This window comes from Mytilus californianus, unplaced genomic scaffold, assembly GCF_021869535.1.
Source record: "Mytilus californianus isolate M0D057914Y unplaced genomic scaffold, xbMytCali1.0.p SCAF_6, whole genome shotgun sequence".
In the NCBI taxonomy this organism is placed as follows: domain Eukaryota; kingdom Metazoa; phylum Mollusca; class Bivalvia; order Mytilida; family Mytilidae; genus Mytilus; species Mytilus californianus.
Genome location: NW_026262712.1, coordinates 93,952,318 through 93,978,270, shown reverse-complemented (window position 1 = coordinate 93,978,270; position 25,953 = coordinate 93,952,318). Strand labels below are relative to the sequence as shown.

The 25,953-nt window shown below is 33.0% G+C and overlaps 1 protein-coding gene across 1 annotated transcript; it reads left to right on the top strand.

Annotated features, from left to right (window-relative positions):
* The first annotated feature begins 7,771 nt into the window (after positions 1-7,771).
* LOC127706673 (inactive pancreatic lipase-related protein 1-like) lies at positions 7,772-24,181 on the top strand. The gene is made up of 6 exons (XM_052211330.1): positions 7,772-7,975; positions 8,592-8,745; positions 13,101-13,250; positions 18,901-19,187; positions 21,134-21,362; positions 24,048-24,181. The coding sequence occupies exons 1-6, from the start codon at positions 7,772-7,774 to the stop codon at positions 24,179-24,181; spliced, it is 1,158 nt and encodes a 385-aa protein (XP_052067290.1).
* Positions 24,182-25,953: the final 1,772 nt, after the last annotated feature.

The window sequence follows — 25,953 nt, the reverse complement described above, 5'->3', positions numbered from 1 at the left end:
AATACCGAACTCCAATATAAATTCAAAAGGGAAGTCCATAAAAAATTAAAAAATCAATCGTCATCACTAAGTACAGGCATTTTCCGAAGAAAATGTTGGGTTAAACCTGGTTTTATAGATAGATAAACCTCCCACTTCTATGTACTGTGGATTCATTATTATTCGTTGAAAACCAATTTTTGTGGATTTCGTGGGTACAGGTGAACCACGAATTCAAATGTTCAACGAATTACACAATTTCTATAGGCTTTTTAAGCAGAGATTGGCAAAACCACGAAATCAAATATCCACGAAAATGCAAGTTTTCCTCAATCCACGAAAATTGGTACACACCTAAATAAATGAATCCACAGTATATTCTATTTATCTAGTGTTGCTTTATTGTTTTTCATATCGACCTGACGATTTCGTCAGAATGAACTTTGACCATTTTATAATAATAAAGTTTTCTTTATCAAATGAATGACAGCTACAATAATATTTGTCGGTAAAAATCATGGTATAAAAAAAATGCATGAAAAAGAATTTATTTGCTTAAGTGCCATTGGGCATAAAGCATTGAAGAAAACCATTATCGCCTTAAAACTTATAAACGTAAAGAAAAGAGTTAATGATACAAGACAGCTTACCTATATTCAGATTATACCTCAAAAAGCCAGGTATAAACATGAGTAGTCCTTTGTAGACGAAACGCGCGTCTGACGTACAAAATTTTAATCCTGGTATCTTTGATGAGAATAATAACAATAATATCAGATTGACAAAGTGAACATGTATGAACTGTCAGAATGTCCCTTGCTGGTTGAGAAACTGAGACACTAACGATCCATGATTCCTAAAGTATTTTTTATTTCCTGCTCAGGTAGTTGCAGATGCCTTACTGCTCCTTGTAAAGAAGATAAAATTGTGAAAAAGACAACTTGAACATATCCAAGGTCATCTGTGACACAGATATTCTATAAAACAATTCACAAGGAAGTCTGTAAAACTTTTGACGAGATAAATTTTAAAAGCTTGGCAATTTAGAATTCTTGGTGCAATAGTGTACTTGTGAGCAACTGCCTTATGTTCAAGAAGTCATGATAGGAAATACAAGCACTGAATTTAGTATCAACTTGTAAATACATACTTCATATAAAGGCAGCTTAAAAATGACAAAGTCACAATGGCGAAATTAAAATCAACTGTTTTCTCGAAAATTTGAGTTCTCAATTAAACCTTAACTGACCCTCAATTTTCTAGATTTAAGGAAAGATATGAGGCAAACCTAAATCTAAATGTATCTGTTATATGCGGTAGATGCGATCGGAATAGTCACAAAACCTTGATTTTCTTTGGTGACAGGATACATCTATCCAACTATACAGCGGAACGTAACGTTAAAGGGTAATGCTAGTTTCTTTTCCATTATCGTGTGGACAAATGAATGAGACTTTATACGAAAAAAGAACAAGTCGAGTAGAGTGGCACAGTTGATTCAGATAGGAAAACAAAAAGCTATTAAACACGTCAAACATACGTAACAAGAATTTTGTCTATAAAAACGAGAGTTTCAAAGATGCTTTTATTTTGATCCACGTGTTTTTTTAATTACAAAAAAAGAAACTAATGTCTTAAGTGTATCAAAGAGAGAGGAGAAAGATACAAAAGGGACATTCAAACTGATTAGTCGAAAACAAACTGACAATGCCATGGCAAAAACCGAAAAACGACCAAAAGACAAACAGCAGTATACAAAACATAACATAGAAAACCAAAGACCGAGCAACAAGAATCCCACTAAAATCGGGGGTTGATCTTAGGTGCTCCGGAAAGGGAAAAAGATCGTGCTCCACATGTAACACCCGTCATGTTGCTCATGTAAGTACAAACCCGGTAATAACTCTTATTCGGTAGGTCACAGTCGAGGAAAAGAGGATGGGATTGTGGTTAAGACAAAATTGAAACATACCCGTCGTTATCTGTGAAACTGACTTCTCATAACTGTTAACCAAATCGTGATTGCGTCTGCAAAAATTTGCAAGGGATGATTTCACCTTCACCACTTTTAACTCTTGGTTTAATAGCTTCCATGTAGGCAGCAATCCTCTACCAAGGCAATCATGATATAGTACATATGGAGGCGCTCCTAGAATGTTGCTACATCGAAATGGAAAGCTGAAATCCTCTCTTTTGTCGTAAAGTTTTATTCTCAATCGACCCTCAATTGTCAATTTCTAGATACTAGTATAAGTCAAGAAATAAAGCAGACTTAATTGTATCTGTTTGTATCCTTTATTTCACGTTCGATGGAATAGATACGTTCAACATAGTCATCAAACTTTGAATTATTTAGTGAAAGGACATTATCCATATATCTATATTAAAGCAATTCACTAAACAAAATCACATTGACAATTTAAATTGAGACGTCTAATTCATATGCGGCTAAGAAACCTTATAGGTCTTCCTGGACTAGAATTTCGTCTTCCGAACCCCCGCCTCCTCTTTTTCTTCACAGTGATTTGTCCTTTTTCACCTATTTTCGTCTTAATATCGTTTCATACATGTCTATAAATATGAATGGTGTATGTGTTTTTACTGAGCAGGTACTGCGAGACCGAAACCATACAGTAACAATAAAGAACTGTTATTCAGTAGGATGAGAACTTTATATTTAATCAAATGCAGTAATAAGAGTTATAATTCTACACAGGTTATATGTCGAACATCAAATATGCATCGGTAAAACCTGTTAACGATACATTGGATGTACAAGACAAGGGGGATAATATAGAACAGACAAATAAAAAACAAACAGAAAGACTAAAAGTACACAACCAAGAGGATGGTAATGGTGAAAAGACGAAAGGATTTAAACTGACATTGGCGAAAATCATTAAGCGAAACAAATCAAAAGAAAAAGAACAAGAAAAACTTATTGAAAAGGACAGTGAAAAGTCTGGACAAAGAGATACAGAAAAACCCCAAAATGAACCAAGTGAGTTGATCTAAAAAAAAATGTTTGAGTGTTTTGGAGCAATACTAATTGTCCTTTAACCTCGTATGACGAAAATCTTGTTAATCAGAATGCGCAATTTAAAAAAAAAAGAAATACTAATAACCCATTCGTTGAAAATTTTGTAAATTGTTCATATCGACCCTCTTTTACAACAATTTTTGTAAATTGTTTACTTTCAAATGTTTGGATGTGTTCCTAATGTTCAATTTTCGTTGCCATTTTTCAGGTTCTTTTTTATTAAAGTGCCTATATCCAGAGACATTTTCTATCTTCGATTGGCCAATTGCCAAACTCTGGTATATAACGCGGCCCTCGAGATTTCTTTTAAAACTTTTAAGTATGTATAAAATTCTTTAAATCTAAAAAAAAATATATCCAACTATCAAATAACTTAGATAGTACCTCTATTGTTTTACCAGATACTTTTTCGAAACTTTTAAAGCATGTTTGGAAATGGGGAAACACTTTGAAAAGAGGATATGTTAATTAATAATAGTATATTTTAATGTGGGAATTTAATGTGGGTGAATGGGTTTCCAATCTGCTATATGTCCGTGCTTTATTTAACATTTGAAAAACGCTAATCAAAAGTAAGATTCATTTTGTTTTAATTCATAACTCAAAAGGAGTTTTCCTACGAAAATATTTATGCTTTATATTTTCTGTTTACAAAATTTTGAATTATTAGAAATACTAAGGGTTTTCTATCCTGATGCCGTAGCCGTATTTGGCACAGTCTTTCGGTATTTTGGGTTTTCAATGCTTTTCAACTTCGTATTATACTTGGCCTTCAAACTGTTTTGATTCGATCTCCAACAACGAGTCGTATGTAAACGAAACTCGAGTCTGGCGTAATAAATTATAACATTGCCATATAAGCGAGAGGTTTGGCTAGCCATAAAACCAGGTTCAACCCACCATTTTTTCTTAAAATGTCCTGTACCAAGTCAGGAATATGGCAGTTGTTATCACATAGTCCGTTTCTATGTATGTTGGCGTTTGTTTTTGAAGCAGTTCAGTGTTTCTGTTGTTCCGTTTTGTATCCTCTTATAGTTGATGTGTTTCCCTCGGTTTTGGTTTATGACCCGGATTTGTTTCAGTTTAATCGATTTATGACTATTGAACAGCGGTATACTACTATTGCCTTTATAAGCCTGGTATCCTTTATGAGTTTGGTAGGTTTACGAACAATATGTATCATATTATTTTGAATACAGTTATTTGAGTAGTTATCTGATTAAAATATGTTTATGCAGTTTTTTTTTATACATGTACCAAGTTTCAAAGCAAATAGACTGAACGGAAATAATCAGATATAAAAAAAAAAGAAACTAAAATTTATTAATTTACCGAAACAAACTCACATGGACAAGACAATTCTACAAACATACAAAACATACAGATACAATAAATGGTTAGAAATTACATACTTACCAAAAAAGCTGCAATCGAACAGGATTATTATAATAGTATACGACGTTTAACGGCAGTTTTTGAAGCAGTAAACGAAAGGCAAACACCTAAATCTACACTCATTAAAAACAACAATCAAAACCGTGTTTGATATTTTGGGTTCTACAACGGTTAGTAAACGACATTCCCCGCATTGATATTTTGCAGCAATGGTATCTGATTAAAAATAATATCACTCTAACAGGTATTACAAGTTACAACACTGATTGCACTCTCTCAGAGATTTCACTTTGTGAAGATTGAAGCTCTTCAAAAGCGAAACAACTGTAATTTATGTGGTTGGTCATGAACGCTATTGATCTAAAAAAAAAAAGCGTATGTAACCAATTCGCGTAGAATTAGTTCTGTTAGTGCCTCAAGATCTTTTATCGATTTCTCTTTTACCGACTTTGACTCATTACTGACTTTTGCCAAAATTCCCGAAGATAAATATGGCAAATGAGGTAGAAAATGTTCTCCATTTAAAGATACCTGATTTCATTTCATGTTCAGATTGGAATTCAGTTGATATAATTTGTCCCGTATGTTTATTTGTATTTGGGTTTTTTCTTGTTTGATCGTTCAATCATATTCCATATTGTTGGTTTCATTGACTAGCTTGTTACCGAAATATTTAAGGCAGATTAACTGTATACCGCCATCTTGAATTGTAAATAGCAGTTCACAATAGGTCTAGTTCTTTGCTTAAATCTGCAAATTTTGAGACAGATTGGCAATTAATATGTTAGACTGTTTATTGTTATAAAGGAAAATAAGTGATTTATTGCATTATTCAGACTGATTTATCAAATACCAAATATTTGTGTTTTTTCGTATCAAATTGTCAACTTAGCCATTTATGGAGAGATAACTCAAATAGTAAAATATTTATAAAGGAATGATAGAGAAATTTTCAATTTTTACTTATAGCAAGAAAACAAGGTCGGTGACACCATTTTTTATTTTTATTTTCTTAAAGTATATTTTAAAACCTATCTTCTCATATTTTATTTGAAATTCTATCTCATAGATTTCTTTTTATTTACAAAAAAGTGTTTTTCATGAACAATCTATGCAAATTTGTGCAATTTTGCACGACTTGTAACTTGAAAAATAGCACGGTGACCCATACCTTTTTTTATTATATTTTTGAAAAAGGCATGAACAAATCTACATTCTGGCAAAGTATAAGAAAATTCTATCTGAGGAAATATATACCAATGATACCCCCTTAAATGCAGTTTGTTATCAATTTCCATCTGTTATAACTAAACAATGTTGATGCAATCATAAATCGTCAAGTAAAATATTTGTTACTTTATTTCAGAGTTTAATACTGGGATGCCAAGTACGACTATTAACTCAGCTCAAAATATCAAAAGAAAGGATTCTAAGTCAGCAGATGATTATTACGAAGGTTTGTGATGTAACCGATAAATGATATAGTTTATAGATTAAGAGTTACCTGCCGACACACCTGTTCGCCATCCTCCAAATAAAAGACTTGTGAGTTTGAATGTCCCTTTAGTATCTTTGGCCTCTCTTTTAATCTGATATAAATGGATTTTTGCTACGAAATGACCCTTCGAAAAAACCAAACAAAGATATAGCGGAGGGTTGAAATCTCAAAGAACAAATTTTACGCCTCTGTATGTTCATTTGTATACCCCAAGTTGGGATCTTATTATTTGTCCTAATTTTTATCTGATTGTTTCTTTCCCTAAGGAATAATTGTTTATGGCAGATCGTTTAAAATCATTATTAAATCTGTTAATAACTAATAATTTACGTTACTATGTGCCAGAATTGAGATCTATACATTCAATCAAACTTTGTTCTGCTGTCAAACACAAAAAAAGAAAGAAAATTAGCAGAGAATGCACATAATACACGAAAAAAGTTTTGTATACAGCCATTAATCAACATTTAACAGTAATATAAAAACAGAAAGTCAAAAAAACCTTGACCTATTCTTTTTATATATAAAACGCATTTCCACACGTCCGCACTTTTTTTTTTAAGTGTTCAGGTCCTATCTGATTGGTGTGTTTACAAGACCTTTATTTATTCATATTAGATGATATAAGTAATTTCTAAGTGGAACTTTTAAGATTGAAAATACTTCATATATATGTTAGTTACTTTTGTACTTGTTATCCCTTTTCCAGTTAGTAGGGACTTACATATTCTGAGATTTTGCAAAAGTTCTAGGATGAAGATGTTATTGTTGTTTGATATTACGATTTTTTTATTTAATTATGTCTTTACATTTAGAATCCCTGAACAATAATTATCTTCTTGTTGCGGCACTGGATTTTGGTACAACCTATTCGGGATTTGCATTCTCCATGATAGCGAATATGAATGACAATCCCTTAGATATTTATATTAATGAATCATGGAATGCTGGCGGAAGGCAACTTTTGTCTTTGAAGACACCAACGTGTTTACTTTTAGACGCCGAGAAGAATGTGGCTGGTTTCGGCTATGAAGCAGAAAATAAATATACTGATATTGTGTTGGATAAAAAGCAAGCTGATTATTATTATTTTTATCGGTTTAAGATGGAACTTTATAATAGAAAGGTTTGTTATCTTGACAATTCTAAAGAATTTTTTCAATATTTCACATCATATTATTTTACGAAATATGTTTCAATGACCCTCCTATTGTTGTCTGTTATTAATAACTGTATTGAATTTAAACAATAAGAAAAAGTCAATAAAAAATAAATAGTCTTCTTATTGTAAAGAAGTACTGTTTTCTTTGTTACAAAATCCAATACAGTATAAAAATCAACAAAAATGGAAAACATAAAATTGCCAAAGATTCATGAAATAAAACATTAGAAAATAATACAGGCAAACCCCATTTAGTGAAAACAGAAAAGAAAAGTAAATAAATTATCTGTTCTCTATAACAAGTTTGCTTTACAATATTAACCACGTGATATTACAACTCTAATGTTCGTTTTGTTGTCAATATAATGGAATTTCTTTACGACTGTCATACAAGTGAGAGGTTTAGCTAGCTATAAAACCAGTTTAATCCACCATTTTCTACATGTGGAAATGCCTGTACCAAGTCAGGAATATGACAGTTGTTTTCCATTCGAATGGTGTGTTTGAGCTTTTTATTTTACCATTTGATAAAGGACTTTCCGTTTTGAATTTTCCTTGGAGTTCATTATTTTTGCTACTTTACTTTTACCTATATTCCAACACTTATGATTTTTTCAAAGTGTAACAAAATTACATGACCCGAAGGTAGTCTTCCATAACACATTATTTTCTTCATTTTCAGAACGTTAAAGCCGATATGGCACTTCAAGATGTTACTGGAAAGTCTATACCAGCCATTGAAGTTTTCAGTAAATCCATTAAGGCCTTGGCAGATAATTTGTTTAAACTTGGAGTAACGCGTGGTTTCAAGTTCAAGATGGATGATATTAAGTGGGTTCTTACTGTACCAGCAATTTGGTCAGATGCTGCAAAGGAATTTATGAAAGAAAGTGCTACCAAGGTAACTAAGGAATGCACATTTTCCCCTAAACTATGAATTATGGACTTATCGTAGAAATATCTTTTCCTTCTCTTTGTTCAAACATTGTCTTTTCTTCAATGTAGTCAGGTTTTTGTTTGAATTCAATGAAACTAAATAGTTAATGTGCTGAAAACATAAAATGAAAAGAAGAAAACCCTTTTCCGAATAGAATATATCGATTGGTCCATGAAAACTTGTTTAAATGAGCCATTTAGAAAAGTTAATCCTGTGATATCAGGGATCAGTTTCTGGTGTTTCAGATGATTAGCACATTGACCTGAAAAGGAAGTGTTTTCTTACAATTGATAGCACTACGAAAGCTCATTTCTTAAATAGTAAGGACTGCCTTAATTTTTATACGTCGGCTTAGGAAAAATACCTTAAGTTCTATTTTTCTTGCAACTCGAGACAACTGTACTTTTTACATTGGGTTGCTGTTAAGACGTTTCTACATGTTGCATATTTAATACACCCTAAACACCTCGTCCAATTTATAGGGCGCATTAAAACGCTAGAAATTCGAGTAGTCAAATTTGTAAAATTTAGCCCATGTTTACCGAATGCTCAACATACGACATCACATTCATTATTTTAGGCAGGTATTCCAGTCCATCAACTGTATTTAGCTCTTGAACCTGAGGCAGCCTCTATATATGGTCAGTATTTTACATCAAATGAAGTCGAGAAAAGTGCAGTTGGAAAATTTATTGCCAAAACAGGCACAAAATTTATGGTTGCTGACCTAGGCGGTAGGTATTTTAATATATATATATATATATATATACTAGTAAACATATTAATGAATAGTAAGATTTATTGGATGCACTTATATGGTGTTAATATAGAAAATCTTAGATTACTTATATGGTGTTAATATAGCAGATCTTAGATTACTTATATGGTATATAATAGCAAGTCTTAGATACACTAAGATATTTCAGAACGTTTGGCATTGAAAAAAACCGATCCTTTCTAAACTTTTCGTTACCAACTTAAGCAATAGCCTCCATCATTTATTTGTCAAGTATGAAATAGTCTCTTTTACAAAAGTCAGTTTGTTTAAATCATCACTTATACTTATATCACACCTATTGCGACTAAAAATTCAATTAAAACAATACACCTGTTTCACTTGTATACTAAAAAATCCGAAGATCTGTTTGAGTACAAACAATGTATGTCACTCTTCTCGTGAAACACACACTTGAACTATGCACCCTTTACAAAAGTATACCTTATTGTAATATTACAGCCGATTTCAATGAGTGTGTAGGCAAAGGTAATATCTTTAGTTAGTTTGCTTGCTAGCTGAACCGTGAAGTCATTATTAGGTTAGGTAAAGTACCCTCCTTTAAGAGTAGACTAGTCCGACAGAAAACCAATCTATCTGTCTGTTGGACTAGTCTACTTCTAAAGGAGGGTAGTATACCTGACCTAATAATGACTTCACGGTTCAGCTAACAAGCAAGCTAACCAAAGATATTACCTTTGCCTACACACTCAATGAAATCGGCTGTAAGTAAGATTGAAAGAATTGTTTCAACTTTGTTTTATAGAAAGAAATGACGAACGTGAATAAAATGTTTTGTTTAAGGAAAGGGTAAATCATACTATATGTAAACAAACAATGTGAATCAAACAAAAGTTATTGGAAACTGACAACATCAAGATGCTTAAGTTTGTTTTATTGACAACATATTTGTAACGTTTGGTTTACAAGTTTTATAACAGACAGTCGGAAATCTCTTCTCTCTCATCTTTCTGGCTTGAATTTTGGTTTACAAATAGTATACTCCATACAGGGCCGTCTCAAGAAGAATGAAAAAAGCTAGCATTACTATTTTAAGCTCATGTTCCGCAATATAGATGACGTCCTTTTACTGAATAAGTTACTATGATGATCGTTTCAAATCAAAGTGTATTAGGTAGTTTATCCATGAATTGCGAATCAAATTGACACGTTCATTACTAAGTTTGGTCAATTAGAACTGAATACTTATTCATTACTGAAACTCTGCCAATGAGATTGGCTGCAAATATTAATTTTAATTGCTATGCTTGTTTCCGTTAGGGGAAGACAATTTGGTATGTTTTAGGGATATAGGGGGCACGGTAGTATTTCCTGGCCCATAAGGGATAATGATAACCTTTTTAGAATTTTCACCACATTCTAACACTGCCAAAAATTCTACTTAAACAGTTAACTGAAGTACTTTCATTATACTATTCAGAAATAAATTTGAATATGTATCATGACCATTTACTTTTTTTGATATCTTTAAAAACCTAAGGCCACTAGTGCTTTTAGGTCTTTCATCATGCAGTGAATACAAAATTTAAAAATTTCTCAAAAATTCATTTTTACCTGTATGTAAAATTATTTCATATTTTTCTACACCTGATTAATCCCTCAGTTTGGGAAAGTATGTTCAGTTGATACTGTATTTTTTGTCCAATCACACTGTTCAGATACATTGACCTAATTAGGGGACACAAAAGAGCCACCTAAATTCTGGAATGGAAATACTACCGTGCTACCTATAAATGTATATAAAAGTTAAAAAAAAATTAACTCGGAAAAGATCGAATCAGGTAAAATGGAAATTCCGTTACAAAAAAATCCTCCCGAATATCAAAGGGTCGTCCCCTATTCTAGAAAAAGTCGCTAAAAAAGAGGGACGAAAGATACCAGAGGGACAGTCAAACTCATAGATCGAAAACAAACTGACAACGTCATGGCCAAAAATAAAAAGACAAACAGACAAATAATAGTACAGATGACACAACATAGAAAACTAAAGACTAAGCAACACGAACCCCACCAAAAACTGGGGGTGATCTCAGGTGCTCCGGAAGGGTAAGCAGATCCTGCTCCACATGTGGCACCCGTCGAGTTGCTTATGTTATTACAAATCCGGTAAATAGTCTAATTCGGTAAGTCACATTCGTGAAAAGGGAAAGGTATTGTAGTTACGACATAAGGAACATATCCGATATCATCTGTGAAACGGTTATTCCATAACGGTCAACCAACTCGTGATGGCGTCCGTAAAATGTACGAAGGAATGACTTCAACTTCACCATTTGGAACTCTTGGTTTAATAGCTTCCTTGTGAGCAGCAATCCTCTATCAAGGAAATCATGATAGGAAACACAAGCCCGGGAATATCGTATCAATTGGGAGATATATACTCCGTATGCAGGCGCTGCTGGAATGTTGCTACATAGAAATGGAAAGTTCACAATTGGGAAGCTGAAATCATCTCTTTTGTCGTAAAGTTTTGTTTTCAACCGACCCTCATTGTCAATTTCTAGATATAAGTCAAGATATGAGGCAGACTTAACTGTATCTGTAGTATCCTTTATCTCTAGTTCGCTAAATGTACTAACATTTTTGCCTAGAATAAGTAGAAAAATATTAAGTTATCTTTTGGTATCATGCATCACCTGCAATTCGGTGTTATTTTTATCGGACAAACTGAAGATTTTGTTTTATCGTAGCATATACTTTCCAATGTCTTTTTTCATTTCTTACCTTGAATACAATGATTTTTTTGTTAAAGATACCGTTTAATAAAGATAGGCGAAATATACCAAAGGGACACTCAAACTCATAAGTCTCACATAAACTGACAACACCATGGCAAAATAGAAAAAGACCAAAAAACAAACAACAGTATACAATACACAACATAGAAAACTAAAGACTGAGCAACAAGAACTCCACCAAAAACCGGGGTGATCTCAGGTACTCCGGAAGGGTAAGCAGATCCTGCTCCACATGTTGCATCCGTCATGTTGGTCATGTATGTACAGACTCTAATTCGGTAGGTCACATTCGTGGAAAAGGAGGACGGAATTTTAGTTACGACGATTGGAACATATCCGTTGTCATCTGTGAAACAGGTATTCCGTAACGACCAACCAAATCGTGATGGCGTCCATAACATTTTCGAAAGAATGATTTTAACTTCACCACTTGGAAATCTTGCTTTAATAGCAACCCTTTATCAAGGAAATCATGATATGAAACGCAAGCCCTGGAAAATCGTATCCACTGGGAGATATGTATATTCCATATGCAGGCGCTGCTGGAATGTTGCTACATAGAAATGGAAAGTTCACAATTGGGAAGCTGAATTCATCTCTTTTGTCGTAGAGATTTGTTCTCAACCGACCCTCATTTTCTAGTCAATTTCTAAATGTAAGTCAACATATGATGCAGACTTAACTTTATCTGTTGTATCCTTTATACCAAGTTCGATGGGATAGATGCATTCAACATAGTCATCAAACATGTTAAATGAACTGATGTTAAAATCCCCAAAATATAAATATACATACTAGTATCCCAAAACTAATTTGTACAGTTAATAATTATAGTTCAAACTGTTTATCTGAGACTTTTAACATAAGTTTAGTAATCCATGAAATTTCTTTGAATATTCGAAATCAGCATACAATCATAACTCTTGGTAAACTAACTACATTTGCATTTGACTTATTTCATAACTCTAATATTAGCCATTCAATGTATTCTTCAATATCAAATTTTTCATAATTTTCATACAATCGTATAAAACTCCATTCGAAATATATATTAAAAAGTGAATAAATAGATTACGAATTCATTTCAATACAGGAGGAACTGCTGATATAATAATACAAGAGAAACTTGACAATGGTCATTTGAAAGAACTCCATCATGCAAGTGGCAATGATTGCGGTGGAACGTCAGTCGACAGATCGTACCTCCAAATATTTGAAGAAATAATGGGAGCAAAAACAGTTACAAAATTACAGAAAGAAGACCCTTTAACATTTTTGGATCTTTGTCGAGAATTTGAAGTATTAAAGAGAACTATTAGTCCATCAAAGGAGGACAGGGTTAACATAACAATTCCAATTGTAGGCTTAAATGATATATGTGAAAAATACCTAAAGAAAGATTTCAAAAACGCACTCGACATCTCGCCATATGTCGACAAGATAAGAGTGTGGAAAGACAAAGTCCGTATTGATGCATCTTTTATAAAGGCTCTGTTTACACCAACGATTAATGGTATTATTATGGTTATCAAAGAAATATTACTTTCTGTGTCAGGAGTAACTCAGATATTACTAGTAGGTGGATTCTCAGAGTGCATACTAGTTCAAGATGCAGTCCGTCGGTCATTTGAAGATTCGCATAACATAAAAGTCATTGTTCCTAAGGATGCAGGAATGTCTGTGTTAAAAGGAGCCGTATTATTTGGTCACAAACCTAATTATATAGTTTCTCGAAAAATGAGGTACACATACGGCGTATTTACGATGGAGGATTTTAACCAGGAAATTCATGACAAAAAGTATATGATTCGTGTAAATGGTCGAGTGAAATGTACCAAGCTATTCTCACCGATTATCAAGCTGGACGATACCGTCAAAATAAGACAAACATTTATATTTACTCTTAGTACAAACAGGGAATTCCAACCCGACTTATGCTTGCCTGTTTATTGTTCCTCTAAAGCCAGTCCAAAGTACACAGATGAGGAAGGTTGTTATGAGTTAGGAAAAATAACGATAGTCTTCCCAAATCCATCAAAAGATAAACGATTGGTACAAGTAAGCTTTATATTTGGACACACAGAACTTGAGATTAGCGCTGTAGATCAGACATCCGGGCAAGCGATATCATCGCGGTTAAACCTCATTTAAAGCAGCATATATAACAATACTGGAGAATGTGACAAATATTTGCATGCAATAAAAAGATTAGCGGCAATACATCTGCAGTTCATTTTTTTTACTGACAATTAGTACTAAATGGAATTTTTGAGACTTACCAAATCAAAATTTCTTAAATTCACAAAATTGTCCAATGAAATTCCTCTAAATGTAATCAAGAAATATCATCATTTCTTTTCGCTGGTGTCACCTTTTTTTTTTTTTATACTTTTACATTGATTATTCTTTTTGATTTGAGATTTGAAAATACACCTGTGACAAGCATGTAAACAATGTTACATATATCTTTTCTTTGTAGTAAGTCTTTCAATCTTAAAAAAATAAAAGTATACCAATACAATGTACTTGAAAATATATAAAAACAAATCTTAGTCATCGTGATGCAAAAAGAAATATGAAGTTTCATTTTCTGAACGAATTACTTGAATTATTTTTAGGTCTTTTTAGTGTCAAATAGCTTTTCAATTGTTTCGGTTCTTATACATCCTTGGCTTAAAATATTCTGCTTTGAGCGTTCCTGATGAAAATAAATCCAGAAAAGCGCTACGGACGCATTAAATTATAAAGTGTTATTTTAATTTTTTTTAAATGTCGTATTAAAAGCAAGGCGAACTATGAGCTATATTTTTATGTTTATGCTCATTTGTCAATCAGAATATTGCTAGCAATATACTTGATATTTCAAATTTTCTCATTCTGATTATGTCGGGTAAATTTGTGCCATGTTAGACTATTGTTCAGGTATGGACAAACCCGTGATTAATCACAGCAAAATTTGTAAAAAAAAAAAGAATCAAATGCAGAGAGCAATCAATAACAACTTAAAAGTCCACGGTCAAACAACCCTAGATGTATGCGATAAAGCAGCATTCGGAGGATACCAATTATTTTCATGTTTCACAATTCGGAATCGATAGAACACTATATCACAGATGCATAAACAAAAATATATTAAATAAATGTCAATTATGTAGTGATACAAACAACAACAGAAACAGATGCAGAGGTGGAGTAGACATGTTTACCACACTCTACGTATTATCTAGTGGTACATAATCATTGGGTTATGTGACAAGTGCAAAAACCAAAGGAAAACGTATAGTTCGTTGATCTTTCTTGACAAATCTTCATGTTGAAAAAAAAAATTTAGTATAAGGACACCTGTAGCAATAATTGACTAACAGAACGACCAAAGCCTTCATAAATTGCGAAATTTCTGAGTTTGGAGTTTGCCACCTGAAGTCAACTTTGTTCACATAAAAATAGGAAAAAGAACTTGGGGGGGGGGGGGGGGGGGGGGGGCAAATATGATGTTGGTCATCTATTGAATGAAGAATGAAAATCATAACAAAAACAGACAACCCCATGATAAAAAGGACAAAACACAAACACCAATAACAAAACAAAACGTCGTGTTGATCATGTGAGTTAAAATACAATGATAAGTCACTGTCGGTATTGTCACCACCCCATCAAATACCGGTAGTGCACTCAGGTGTTCTGGAAGGATATTCAGCTCCTAATCATTCACATGTGGCATCCGTCATGTTGATCATCTAAGTTAAAATACGGTGAAAAGTCACTTTCGGTATAGTCACAATCGTGGGAAAGCGGACATGTGGAACATATCCGTTGGCATCTGCGACACAGATATTCCATAACGGTCAACCAAGTCATGATGACGTCCATAAAACTTTTGAAGGGAAGAATTAAACACTTGAAACTCTTAGTGTAATAGTGACCTCTATCAAGGAAATTGAACATTCACTGAGGAACATTAAAAGTATTTCTTTTGACATAACTTAAAGATATCAAACGGCCTTCTTGTCATTTTCTTGATATTAGTTAAGATATGAGACAGGCTTAACTATATCTATTGTATCCTTTATTTCAAGTTCATTCAGATCCAATTTAAAATTATCAGCAGTGGTTGTCTTATAATGTATTATCTTAATGTTTTAGTTATAAGAATAACTTGGTATTGATGGTAGATCTTTGGTAGTGTCTGTTTAATTAATTTAACATCTTTTATAGACTTGGAGCGTTTTGTATGGTCACATTTATATCATTGAAGACTGTATCTAAGCATTCAGATATCGTTTGGTTATATTTTTCTGATGTTGCTGTCTCGTTAGAGTTCACCCGTATTTTCTTGTAGTTATACGAAACCTACCAAACACAGGGAACCATGTACCACTAGCATTCTTCATTTGTTCATGGATTAAAATCCGGTGATACGTGGTAATCAACGAAACAAAGATGGTTTCATATTTTTGTTTGGTTTATTTTTTTTTTAATTTTTAATGAATGCAAATTTGACATTTTCCTAGTTATATGTTTTCCCTTTTGTGAAGTGTCTGTATTATTATTTGCTGTTTCATTGTAGAAGCGCGCCAATCAGCCTTAACAAGTATGTTGCTCGACTCGGCATTCCGTGTATGAATTTCTATTGATACCTTATAATAAACTCATCATAGATACCAGGATTGAAATTTGAAGAGCTTAGTTAAGTAAGTTAACCTACAAGTATTCCGAAAATTTGTTTAATCTGAAATTCTTGATGACACTTAGCAGATTCAATCTATTAGGTTACTAGTTTTTTTTATGACGTTCAACAGTTTTTGTAGTATTTCAAATGGAGGAGATATTTAATTAATCAAAATAATGAAACAGGACCAATATCTAAATCAGGAGCTTTATGTTTAGAATTTTATATATCTCATCTATTTCTGTTTCCTTGTTGCAGCGCAAATCTGATTGTGCAGTGAAATATGTATCAATCATACGTGCAAATTGTCCTTTACTTTGTTTGTAAGTTAATAAAATTGAGAATGGAATGGGGAATATGTCAAAGTGACAACAACCCGACCAAAGAGCAGACAACAGCCGAAGGCCACCAATGGGTCTTCAATGCAGTGAGAAAATCCCGCACCCAGAGGTGGTCCTCAGCTGGCCCCTAACTAAAATTGTGTGCTAGTTCAGTGAAAATGGACGTCACACTAAACTCCAAAACATATAAATGAACTAAAATTACAAAAACATACTAGACTAACAAAGGCCAGAGGCTCCTGACTTGGAACAGGCGCAAAAATGCGGCGGGGTTAAACATGTTTTGTGAGATCACAACCCTCCCCCTATACCTCTAGCCAATGTAGAATAAAGAAACACACTGCAATACGCACAGTAAAACCCAGTTTAAAAGAAGTCCGAGTCCGATGTCAGAATGGGTAATAAAAGAAACTAAGCAAGATGACTATGATACATAAATGAACAAAGGACTTCTAGCGGTTACTGACATGCCAGCTCCAGACCTCAATTAAACTGATTGAAAGATTATGTCTTCATCATATGAAAATCAAGTACAATCCCTCTCGTTAGGGGTTTAGTATCATACCATCATAAAATATATGAGAAGAACATAACCCGTATCATGCCAACAACTGGTTTTAGAATAAATGTGTTTATTTTCGATGCAAAGACCTTATCAGTGAATCAATATTAATACCAATATATGCAATCCTTAATGACTTGACAACAGTATCGTAACTTTATCCTTTCCGAATAAGTCTGTTTAAAGGTTTGATTAGCTTTTGAGGTGAATGCCGACATGTTTGTGCTTTGTAAAGAATATTACCATAAAATATTGGAAGTGAAATACCTGAACGTACATACTGAAGTCGTCATTATTGAGAGCCAATATATCATCTAAATATCTAAAAAGTGTTATTAAATTTTTTAATCAGATGTTGTTTCGATGGGTCTTTGCTGATTTTAGTCATAAATTGTAACTCATAACAATACAGAAACAGGTCCGCAATAAGTGGTGTACAGTTAATCCCCATGGGAATTCCGATAACCTGACGATATACGGAATCTCCATAGCGAACAAAAATGTTATCTAGTAAAAATTCAAGGGCAGTTATAGTATCAAAGCAGGCCCAATTGACATAGTTCTTTTGTTTGTTGTTACTAAAAAATGACCTTAAAGAGTTTGAACATATATATTCGCATTCCGACTTTTTAAATGCCCATTTAATCAGGTGTGTGAATTTTTTCTTAATAAGATTATGAGGCAATGTGGTATATAGGGTAGAAAAATCAAAACTTTGAACAGATTCGAAATCACCAATATAAGCATGCAATTTATCAAGTACTTCCAACGAATTTTGACACACCAAAAGTAATTAATTCCACTATTTTCAAAGGCCTTATTTGAACAATTTTTTACCAAGTTTTTGATTGTACCAAGTGTACTAGTACGTAGAATAAATAGTTTAGTAGTGGAACAATGGCTTGAAGACGAAATAAATCTATATTTGTATAAATATAGTTGTAGTCAAATGACAGGAATGTCACTGATATGTCTTTCTGTGCGCTCTGACCTGTACTTGATACATATTCTTATCAGTTACTATTTAAACTAATATAATGTTTATATTAACTGTTCCGTTTCTGCACAACGTAACATTCCATTATGTGGTGTGTAAGTCTATTTGTTGCATCACTATTGCTCGTAGCGAATGGTAAGTCAACAAACGAAATTATGAATGGATTTTTCTACACTAATTTTTTAATAAAACATGAACTATGATATTTTGATATAATCAATTCCAAATTTGCTGATTTTGCATTTTTCATCTTTTATTATTATGATAAGCCTCAAAACGGGAATGCGTAAGAAATGAAATATATATTTCTCATGGTATTTTGTAGAATATCGCCGTTTCAGAATATGATGCATTCTTGGTAATATTTTTTTCAAAACTGAACACCAAAACTTTGTGATTGGCTGACAACGTCCTAAACAATAGAATTTCAACCAACGACGTGACGTTATTTTCATTTTGGGGGTACGAACAATGAAATTACCAATAGTCCTTTTGATTCCGAGTCGGCGAATTGTAAGATACTTATTTCCTAGTATATAACCAAACATTATCAAACATTGGACGTAATCTTTGATTAGAGACATAATCATAACATACGTATTTGTCATAGATGACAATTATTAAGATGAATTCTTTATCATAAAGAGCTTTGGTAATGTGCATTCTGGGATATTGTTTTCATAGTATTACTGGAAAATCATTTATTAAAAAAAAGCAAATGTTAGAACTGATAATGTAGTCTAAGAGATAAGTGTTGAATATACTAATTTAAACATGTTTTCATAGCTAAGCAAGTATGTTATGGTCATATTGGATGCTTCAGTAATGCCGCCCCTTTCTGGAACACTTTTGGTACGCTCCCGCTCTCTCCAGAACACATTGGAACCACATTCCATCTGTATACACGAGCCAATCCAACCAACGGTCAACTTCTGGATCCAAATGGAACTGGATCAACTGTAAAATCGACACACTTCAATGGTGCACACAGAACAGTGTTTATCATACATGGTTTCCATGGAGAAGAAGATAATAATTGGATTAAACTTATGACAAGTGCCCTTGTAAAATATGTAAGTTGATGAATATTTTTTTTTAATCATTATCGTTTCTATAAATATACCTTGAAAACCCTGCTTCAACAAATTGAGGGATAATTACAGGATGTCTTCAGAAGAAAAGACATAGAGGATCATAGAGTCAGCTTAAAACTCATCAAAGATACTAGGCGGATAATTGTGTACGGCAGACGTGCGATATATTTACAGATATGCTATTGATTAAATGTAAACACATGATATTATTTACATGTTTTATTTTTATGAAAATATTTCATATAATATAAAAATAAGACTATGTGGTATGATTGCCAATGAGACAACTCTCCACAAGAGACCAAATGACACAGAAATTAACAACTATCGGTCACCGTACGGCCTTCAACAATGAGCAAAACCCATACCATAAACAATGAACGAAAAACAAATATGATACACAGCAACAAACGACAACCATTGAATTACAGGCTCCTGACTTGTGATGTATTTGATCTGAGAGAGTTTACAAAGCCCGATTTTATGATCCAGTCAACAAGTATACTCCATTGTATTGTGATATTCGAAAGCTGTTACTGTATGTTAATATTGTGTGTTGTAGGTTTACTCGTATGTCATTTGGCTACATCTTTTTGCTGTTATGTAAAAGAGTTTAGCCTTATAGTTTTTCTTCTGATAGAGAAGGCCTGCAAATCAAGATGATAATGACTAGCATTTGATTAATTTCTACATTTATAAGTGATAAAACCAGCTGCTCTTTTCTGGACTCTTTCAACTGTATTAATGTATTGTTGGGCCCCTCACAGAACAATCATACTGTAGAGTCTGCCTAACGATGTAAATGCATTCTCTGTGATCGACGTTGTTATTTGTTGACATTTATGTACGGCAGTGCTCTGTTGAGTGAAAACATGTGATCTTTCAAACCTTGATTTATCAATAAGGTAATTTGTGTGTGTTTTTGTTCAAAACTACAGCTGTGTCCAATTTACGTATGGCTGTTTCGAACTATTTGGGAAAATAAAATCTAAAGCGCTTTCTGTGCTTTCATACCATATACAAACCATGGAATATCAACTTATAATACTAAATAGCAGAAAGAAACTACTGCAAAATCTAACCTTGGCACTTATGCCACATCTTCTTATTCATTTTGAAATATATTAACATTTTATAAAAATATTTCCAAAAAGGGAATATATTCAGTTTATTTTCTTGAAATCTAACATGCAAATGTTGTTCCGTTCGATGAAACTTTCTGATACATATATCTTTTTTTTGGAAGGCTGCAAATTTAGTCAATACATGCATATATCAGAAATAAATATCTTCAAATATCGTCCTTCTTCCCTGTAAGTGTATTTTACAGATGAAAGTTTTATCTAATTATATTCAATACATTTCGAACAATATCAAATCAATCAATTCGATATTAAGTGGATGAAACTATCCAGATCTTCACCATCAGTTTTATAGAGACTGAAGAAAAGTAAAGATAACACTAAATTAGGATATAACAGGAAGTACCAACATTTTTGGAGAGTATAACAGATTCCATCAACCACCATCAACCAGACAAGCATTCTGAAATTCATTTTCGATAGGAACACTTAGGTCATAAATCTTGATTTGCCAAACAATATATGCATACTGTTGGAGGAATTAATCCGAAAGTTTTTAATAAAGATATAAAAAAACTATAGTTTAACTTTGCCTAAGGGAGTTGCAAGCTTATGTTTAGAAACCTTATAAAATTACTTGCAGAGAATTGATTGAAATGTACGGTAATCGAGAACTGCAAACACGGAATAATACCATGCAAACGAGAAACTATCATTCATTGCTTGACAATGAACATTGACCCTAAAACCATATTTCATAAACGGATGATTCTTTTTTAAAAGTATGTAACTATGTTCCGCTATTTAAAGATTAAATATTTTTATTGTGTGTTCATTTGGCAGTTTAATGTAAATGTGATCGTTGTGGTTTGGACAAAAGGAGCTTATGATGATTACAACCAAGCTGTAGCAAACACTCGTGTTGTTGGTGCTATTACTGCTAACATGGTCAAACTGTTACACAGTTCCGGTGGTCTGACATTGAACCATGTACATTTAGTTGGCCACAGTTTAGGTGCCCATATTGCAGGTTATGTTGGTGAGAAAATTCCAGGCATAGGTAGAATAACAGGTACTTAGTTGTTTATATACAGATTACTTCTTCCTTCCTCGTTGATATCTTTTTGAGCATTTCTCCAAAAATATTTGGGCTTACTAAGTGATTGTTCGTTTGTATTTACATGGAAGTATTTAGTTAATGAGTATGCATTGATTTAAAAGAACTTGCTTTAAAATAATTAGAGCTAATTTTTGATTATGTAAAAGATCATTGTATGTTTTATGAAATTGGCTTGTTTTAAGTGTTTTTTTTTAAATCAAATTGCAGTTCATTTTCCCGAACTGGAAAAATAACTGGAAAAAACAGGAACGATAACTGCCCATCTTGCCAACATTTAATGAAAGTTCTCAAAATAGTTGTCCATTTCAATAAGTTTATCTTAAGATGTGAACATTTCAGAAAAAAAACAAGTTTGGTACTCGTCTTTTGTTTTTCTGAAGTCATATTGGTAAAATCGACAAAAGAATTTTTTCTCTCTCTCAAAAATATGTCATCAAAGATATCTTTGTCAACGCTATACTTTTTCAATGTATAGGATTTTGCATGAGTGTTAAGGTTTGGCAAGCATGGTAGGACATTTTGAACAAATAAAACTATATAAAACTATGTTTAATCAGCCCATTCAAAATAGTCGTCGTATTATTGTATTTTTGGTCCATCACATTTTTAAAATAACCGCCAGTTGACAAAACTGACGCATTTACCTATTTACGCTCAATTTATATAACATTCAAATCTTTTATGGTAATATTCTTTACAAAGCACAACAATGTCGGTATTCACCTCAAAAGCTAACCAAACTGTTAAACAGACTTATTCAAAAGGGATATAGTTACGATACTGTTGTCAGGTCATTAAGGATTGCATATTTTGGTATAAATATTGATTCACTCATAGGGTCTTTGCATAGGAAATAAACACATTTATTCACTCATAGGGTCTTTGCATAGGAAATAAACACATTTATTCTAAAACCAGTTGTTGGCATGATACGGGTTATGTTCTTCTCATATATTTAATGATGGTATGATACTTAACCCCTAACGGCAGGAACTGTGCTTGATTTTCATATGATGAAGATATAATCTTTCAATCAGTTTAATTGAGGTGTGGAGCTGGCATGTCAGTTTCTGCTAGTAGTCCTTTGCTAATTTATGTATCATTGTCATTTTGCTTAGTTTCTTTTGTTACCTATTCTGACATCGGACTTGGACTTCTTTTAAACTGGGCTTTACTGTGCATATTGCTGTGTGTTTCTTTATTCTACATTGGCTAGAGGTATAGGGGGAGGGTTGAGATCTCATAAAACATGTTTAACCCCGCCGCAATTTTTGCGCCTGTCTCAAGTCAGGAGCCTCTGGCCTTTGTTAGTCTTGTATGTTTATTAATTTTAGTTCATTTATGTGTATTGGAGTTTAGTATAAAGGTCCATTTTCACTGAACTAGTACACATTTTTATTTAGGGGCGAGCTGAGGACCACCTCCGGGTGCGGGATTTTCTCGCTGCGTTGAAGACCCATTGTTGGCCTTCGGCTGTTATCTGCTCTTTGGTCGGGTTATTGTCTCTTTGACATATTCTCCATTTCCATTCACAATCTTAAATGTTATAACACTGTAAAAGACATCGAAAGTACATAGGTACGTTAAGAGGAAAACAGCACCAAATCATTAATTTAATTTTTATATTTGAAATCAAACTTACAACACTACCCGTTAGAATTAAAGGTGTATGAGCTCAGTCATAATGACAGCATGTAGTCAAATACTATTGAAAAAAAGTATTGATCCATGAGAAACAAAAAGGTTCAAAATGAACTCAAATCCCCTTATTTGAACGTGATCAAAGTACGGCAAATGGTATGAGTGACTGCATTTTCTTTTACGTTACAACCCTAATTGAATTACTGTATTTCTATGATTTTTTGTGTGTTCTCAAGCAACTTACAGTAAATAATTGATGTCATTGGGGATCTCTAAAATATTAATTGCGTGATTGAAATGCTAGTATCATGAAAAATTGATAGAACTACTGTAACAGTTCGAAATAAAGGTCTACTAGATAAGGGTGAATATTTATAAAACTTTATCTTGTGTCAGAATGTAAGACATACCTTTCGGCATTTCTGGTTATAAATTTTGAACCCTTAATTACGTACGTGCGTTTATCTATACGAGTGCAATCGTCTTTAATTGATTTTCACATTTCACTTGGAACTTATTAGAAACTCAGAAGTTAGAATTTTTTCATCAGAATGTCCCTACCGTTTTTTTTTTAATAAGCAGGTTAACAGTTGCGGATTAAAAGCTAAACACAAATCCTAGAGGACTAAGATTATAATTTACTGTATCACTCTTGGTTCATTATATACCTGAATTGTGATTATTTTCAAACGCGTTTTTTATGGGGGGGGGGGGGGGGGGGTCTTTGGTTGATAGGTTGACTTTGGCAATTATACCTTACCTCCTGTTTATGTGAATTCAAATAGTTTGCCTATCTTTCCTCAGATGAATTTAATTTGTATATTTCTTATCAATCTTTGTACATTGTCAGTATATTGATATTATAGTGTTACTGCATCGGTAATGGTGAATATTGTTGAGTATATTTGTACGAGCTTGCGAGTAAAATATATAGTAAACGAGGGATAATAGACAATAACAGCGTTCATACACATTCCATTTCATTCATATTTACAGGTCTAGACCCTGCTGGTCCAGAATTTAATCGGGCGGATCATAATGTAAGGTTGGACTCTTCAGATGCCACATTTGTCGATGTCATTCATTCAGACGCAAGTAAATATGATATTCAATATAACAGTTTCAATTGATGATGCTGTACTTACCGAATTTGTACATAATGAAAAACACGACAAATACTATTTGTGAAGCAGGATCTGCTTACCCTTCCGGAGCAACTGAGATCATTCCCAAGTTGAGTTGTCAGTTTGTCTTAAACTTATGAGTTTGAATATCCCTTTGATATCTCCACCTCTCTTTTGTACAAACATGATCCCAATATTTTGACGCGATGCGCTTTTGTTAGACGGATCTCAGAAGAAATAGATTGTCCTGTGTTTGAATCTCTCCGAAGTTTTATTTGTATTTGTATTTTTTTAAGATTTGAACTAGCAAATGGATTGAATGTTAAAATCAAGTTCCATACTTTTATTCATTGTTTTATTGATTTTTATATTAGTGGTGTTTAACGCCACTTTCAGCATGTTTGCTACAACGTGGTGGTGAGTTTTTTTTATTGCTGAAGGCAGCCAGAGTGCCCGTAGAGAACCACCAACCTTCGACAGCTAGGAAAACTGACAATCCTAGTGAATTAAGATTAGAGTCGAATGCACCGCACTTGCAGCGTGCGGCGTTCGAACTCACAATCTCCAGTGTATATAAAGTGCGAATCCAGTTAGTTCATTTTCACTGTTGTATGCGAGTATGTCTATTGTAGAATAAAGGATGATGAGAAAAAAACTGCGTTTGTTTACTTTTTGAAAATACAAAATAATTGATTTGAATATATGTTTTATCAGAATTTCAATAGAATATAAATTTTTAATTTATAATAACAGGATTAAAGTCCAAAAAAGTGTAATTTAAGCAGCAGAATCCATAATATTAATTTCTGAATGCGATTCATTTTAACTATAGATGCGATGAATTATCACTGTAAGTGCAATCATTTCTGATGTGGAATTTTTGGAGATGCGATGAATTTTCATTGTCGTTTTATATGATAATTCGACATGCAACAACTGGAAATAGTTTTTAAATGACTTTAAATGATATTGGTGATATTTACAATTTAAAATGCAAGCTAGTCGTAGATGCTTAATTCAATATACACGGGTATAACCACGTTCATATCATGCATATTCAAAAATTGTTTGCGTGTTTGTTATTAGCTTGTCATGGATCCGAAAATTTACTGGAGCAGAACATCCATGAAATTAACGTATTTCTACGATGAACAGTTTAAGAACTCGCTTAAAAAAAGCTTTGAAAATTTGTCACGCCGTGTCATACATATTTCTACCATATTGATATCTACAATGAACGGTACTAAAGAAAGTAAACAAAATACAAAGAGAATGAATCGTACAGTGCCAAAAATTCTGAGGTAATTTTTTCAGGTAAATGTCTTCAAAAAAATTAAAACAATGGGTTTTTCATTCGTATTATGTATTTTAAAAACAACAAAGCACTAAACACACGGTCGCATTCAGTGTAAAAGCCAACCAACTATGCTCTATTTGTAGTTTAATCAAGTTTGAGTTACACATAGTGTTTGTTTCGCGATGTTTACAAGTAATTCACAGACCTGTCTATTTAAAAAAGTCACATGGAGTTCATGTAATATAAATGATATACAATGCTGCTGTTTTCATAATCATTGAATACTTAACTGAACAGTACAACAATTATTCTTTGGTGAAAATATAAGAACGGTCTATCTACCAACATCGCATCGCGATGTAACGATTAACGTCCGCAATCAACTGTACGGCGGTTATACCCCGTGGTATAAAACCATATAAACATGTAACAATAAACTGTTTTCAATATTTCTTTGTATTCTTACTTTGCGTATTTGCTT

Bases quoted from the DNA above. Each gene is read 5' to 3' on its own strand.
- LOC127706673 (XM_052211330.1), top strand. From the start codon at position 7,772: ATGGCACTTCAAGATGTTACTGGAAAGTCTATACCAGCCATTGAAGTT. The intron at 7,976-8,591 runs GTAACTAAGGAA...TCATTATTTTAG, and splicing joins TGAAAGAAAGTGCTACCAAG to GCAGGTATTCCAGTCCATCA. The intron at 19,188-21,133 runs GTAAGTTGATGA...TTCATTTGGCAG, and splicing joins CAAGTGCCCTTGTAAAATAT to TTTAATGTAAATGTGATCGT.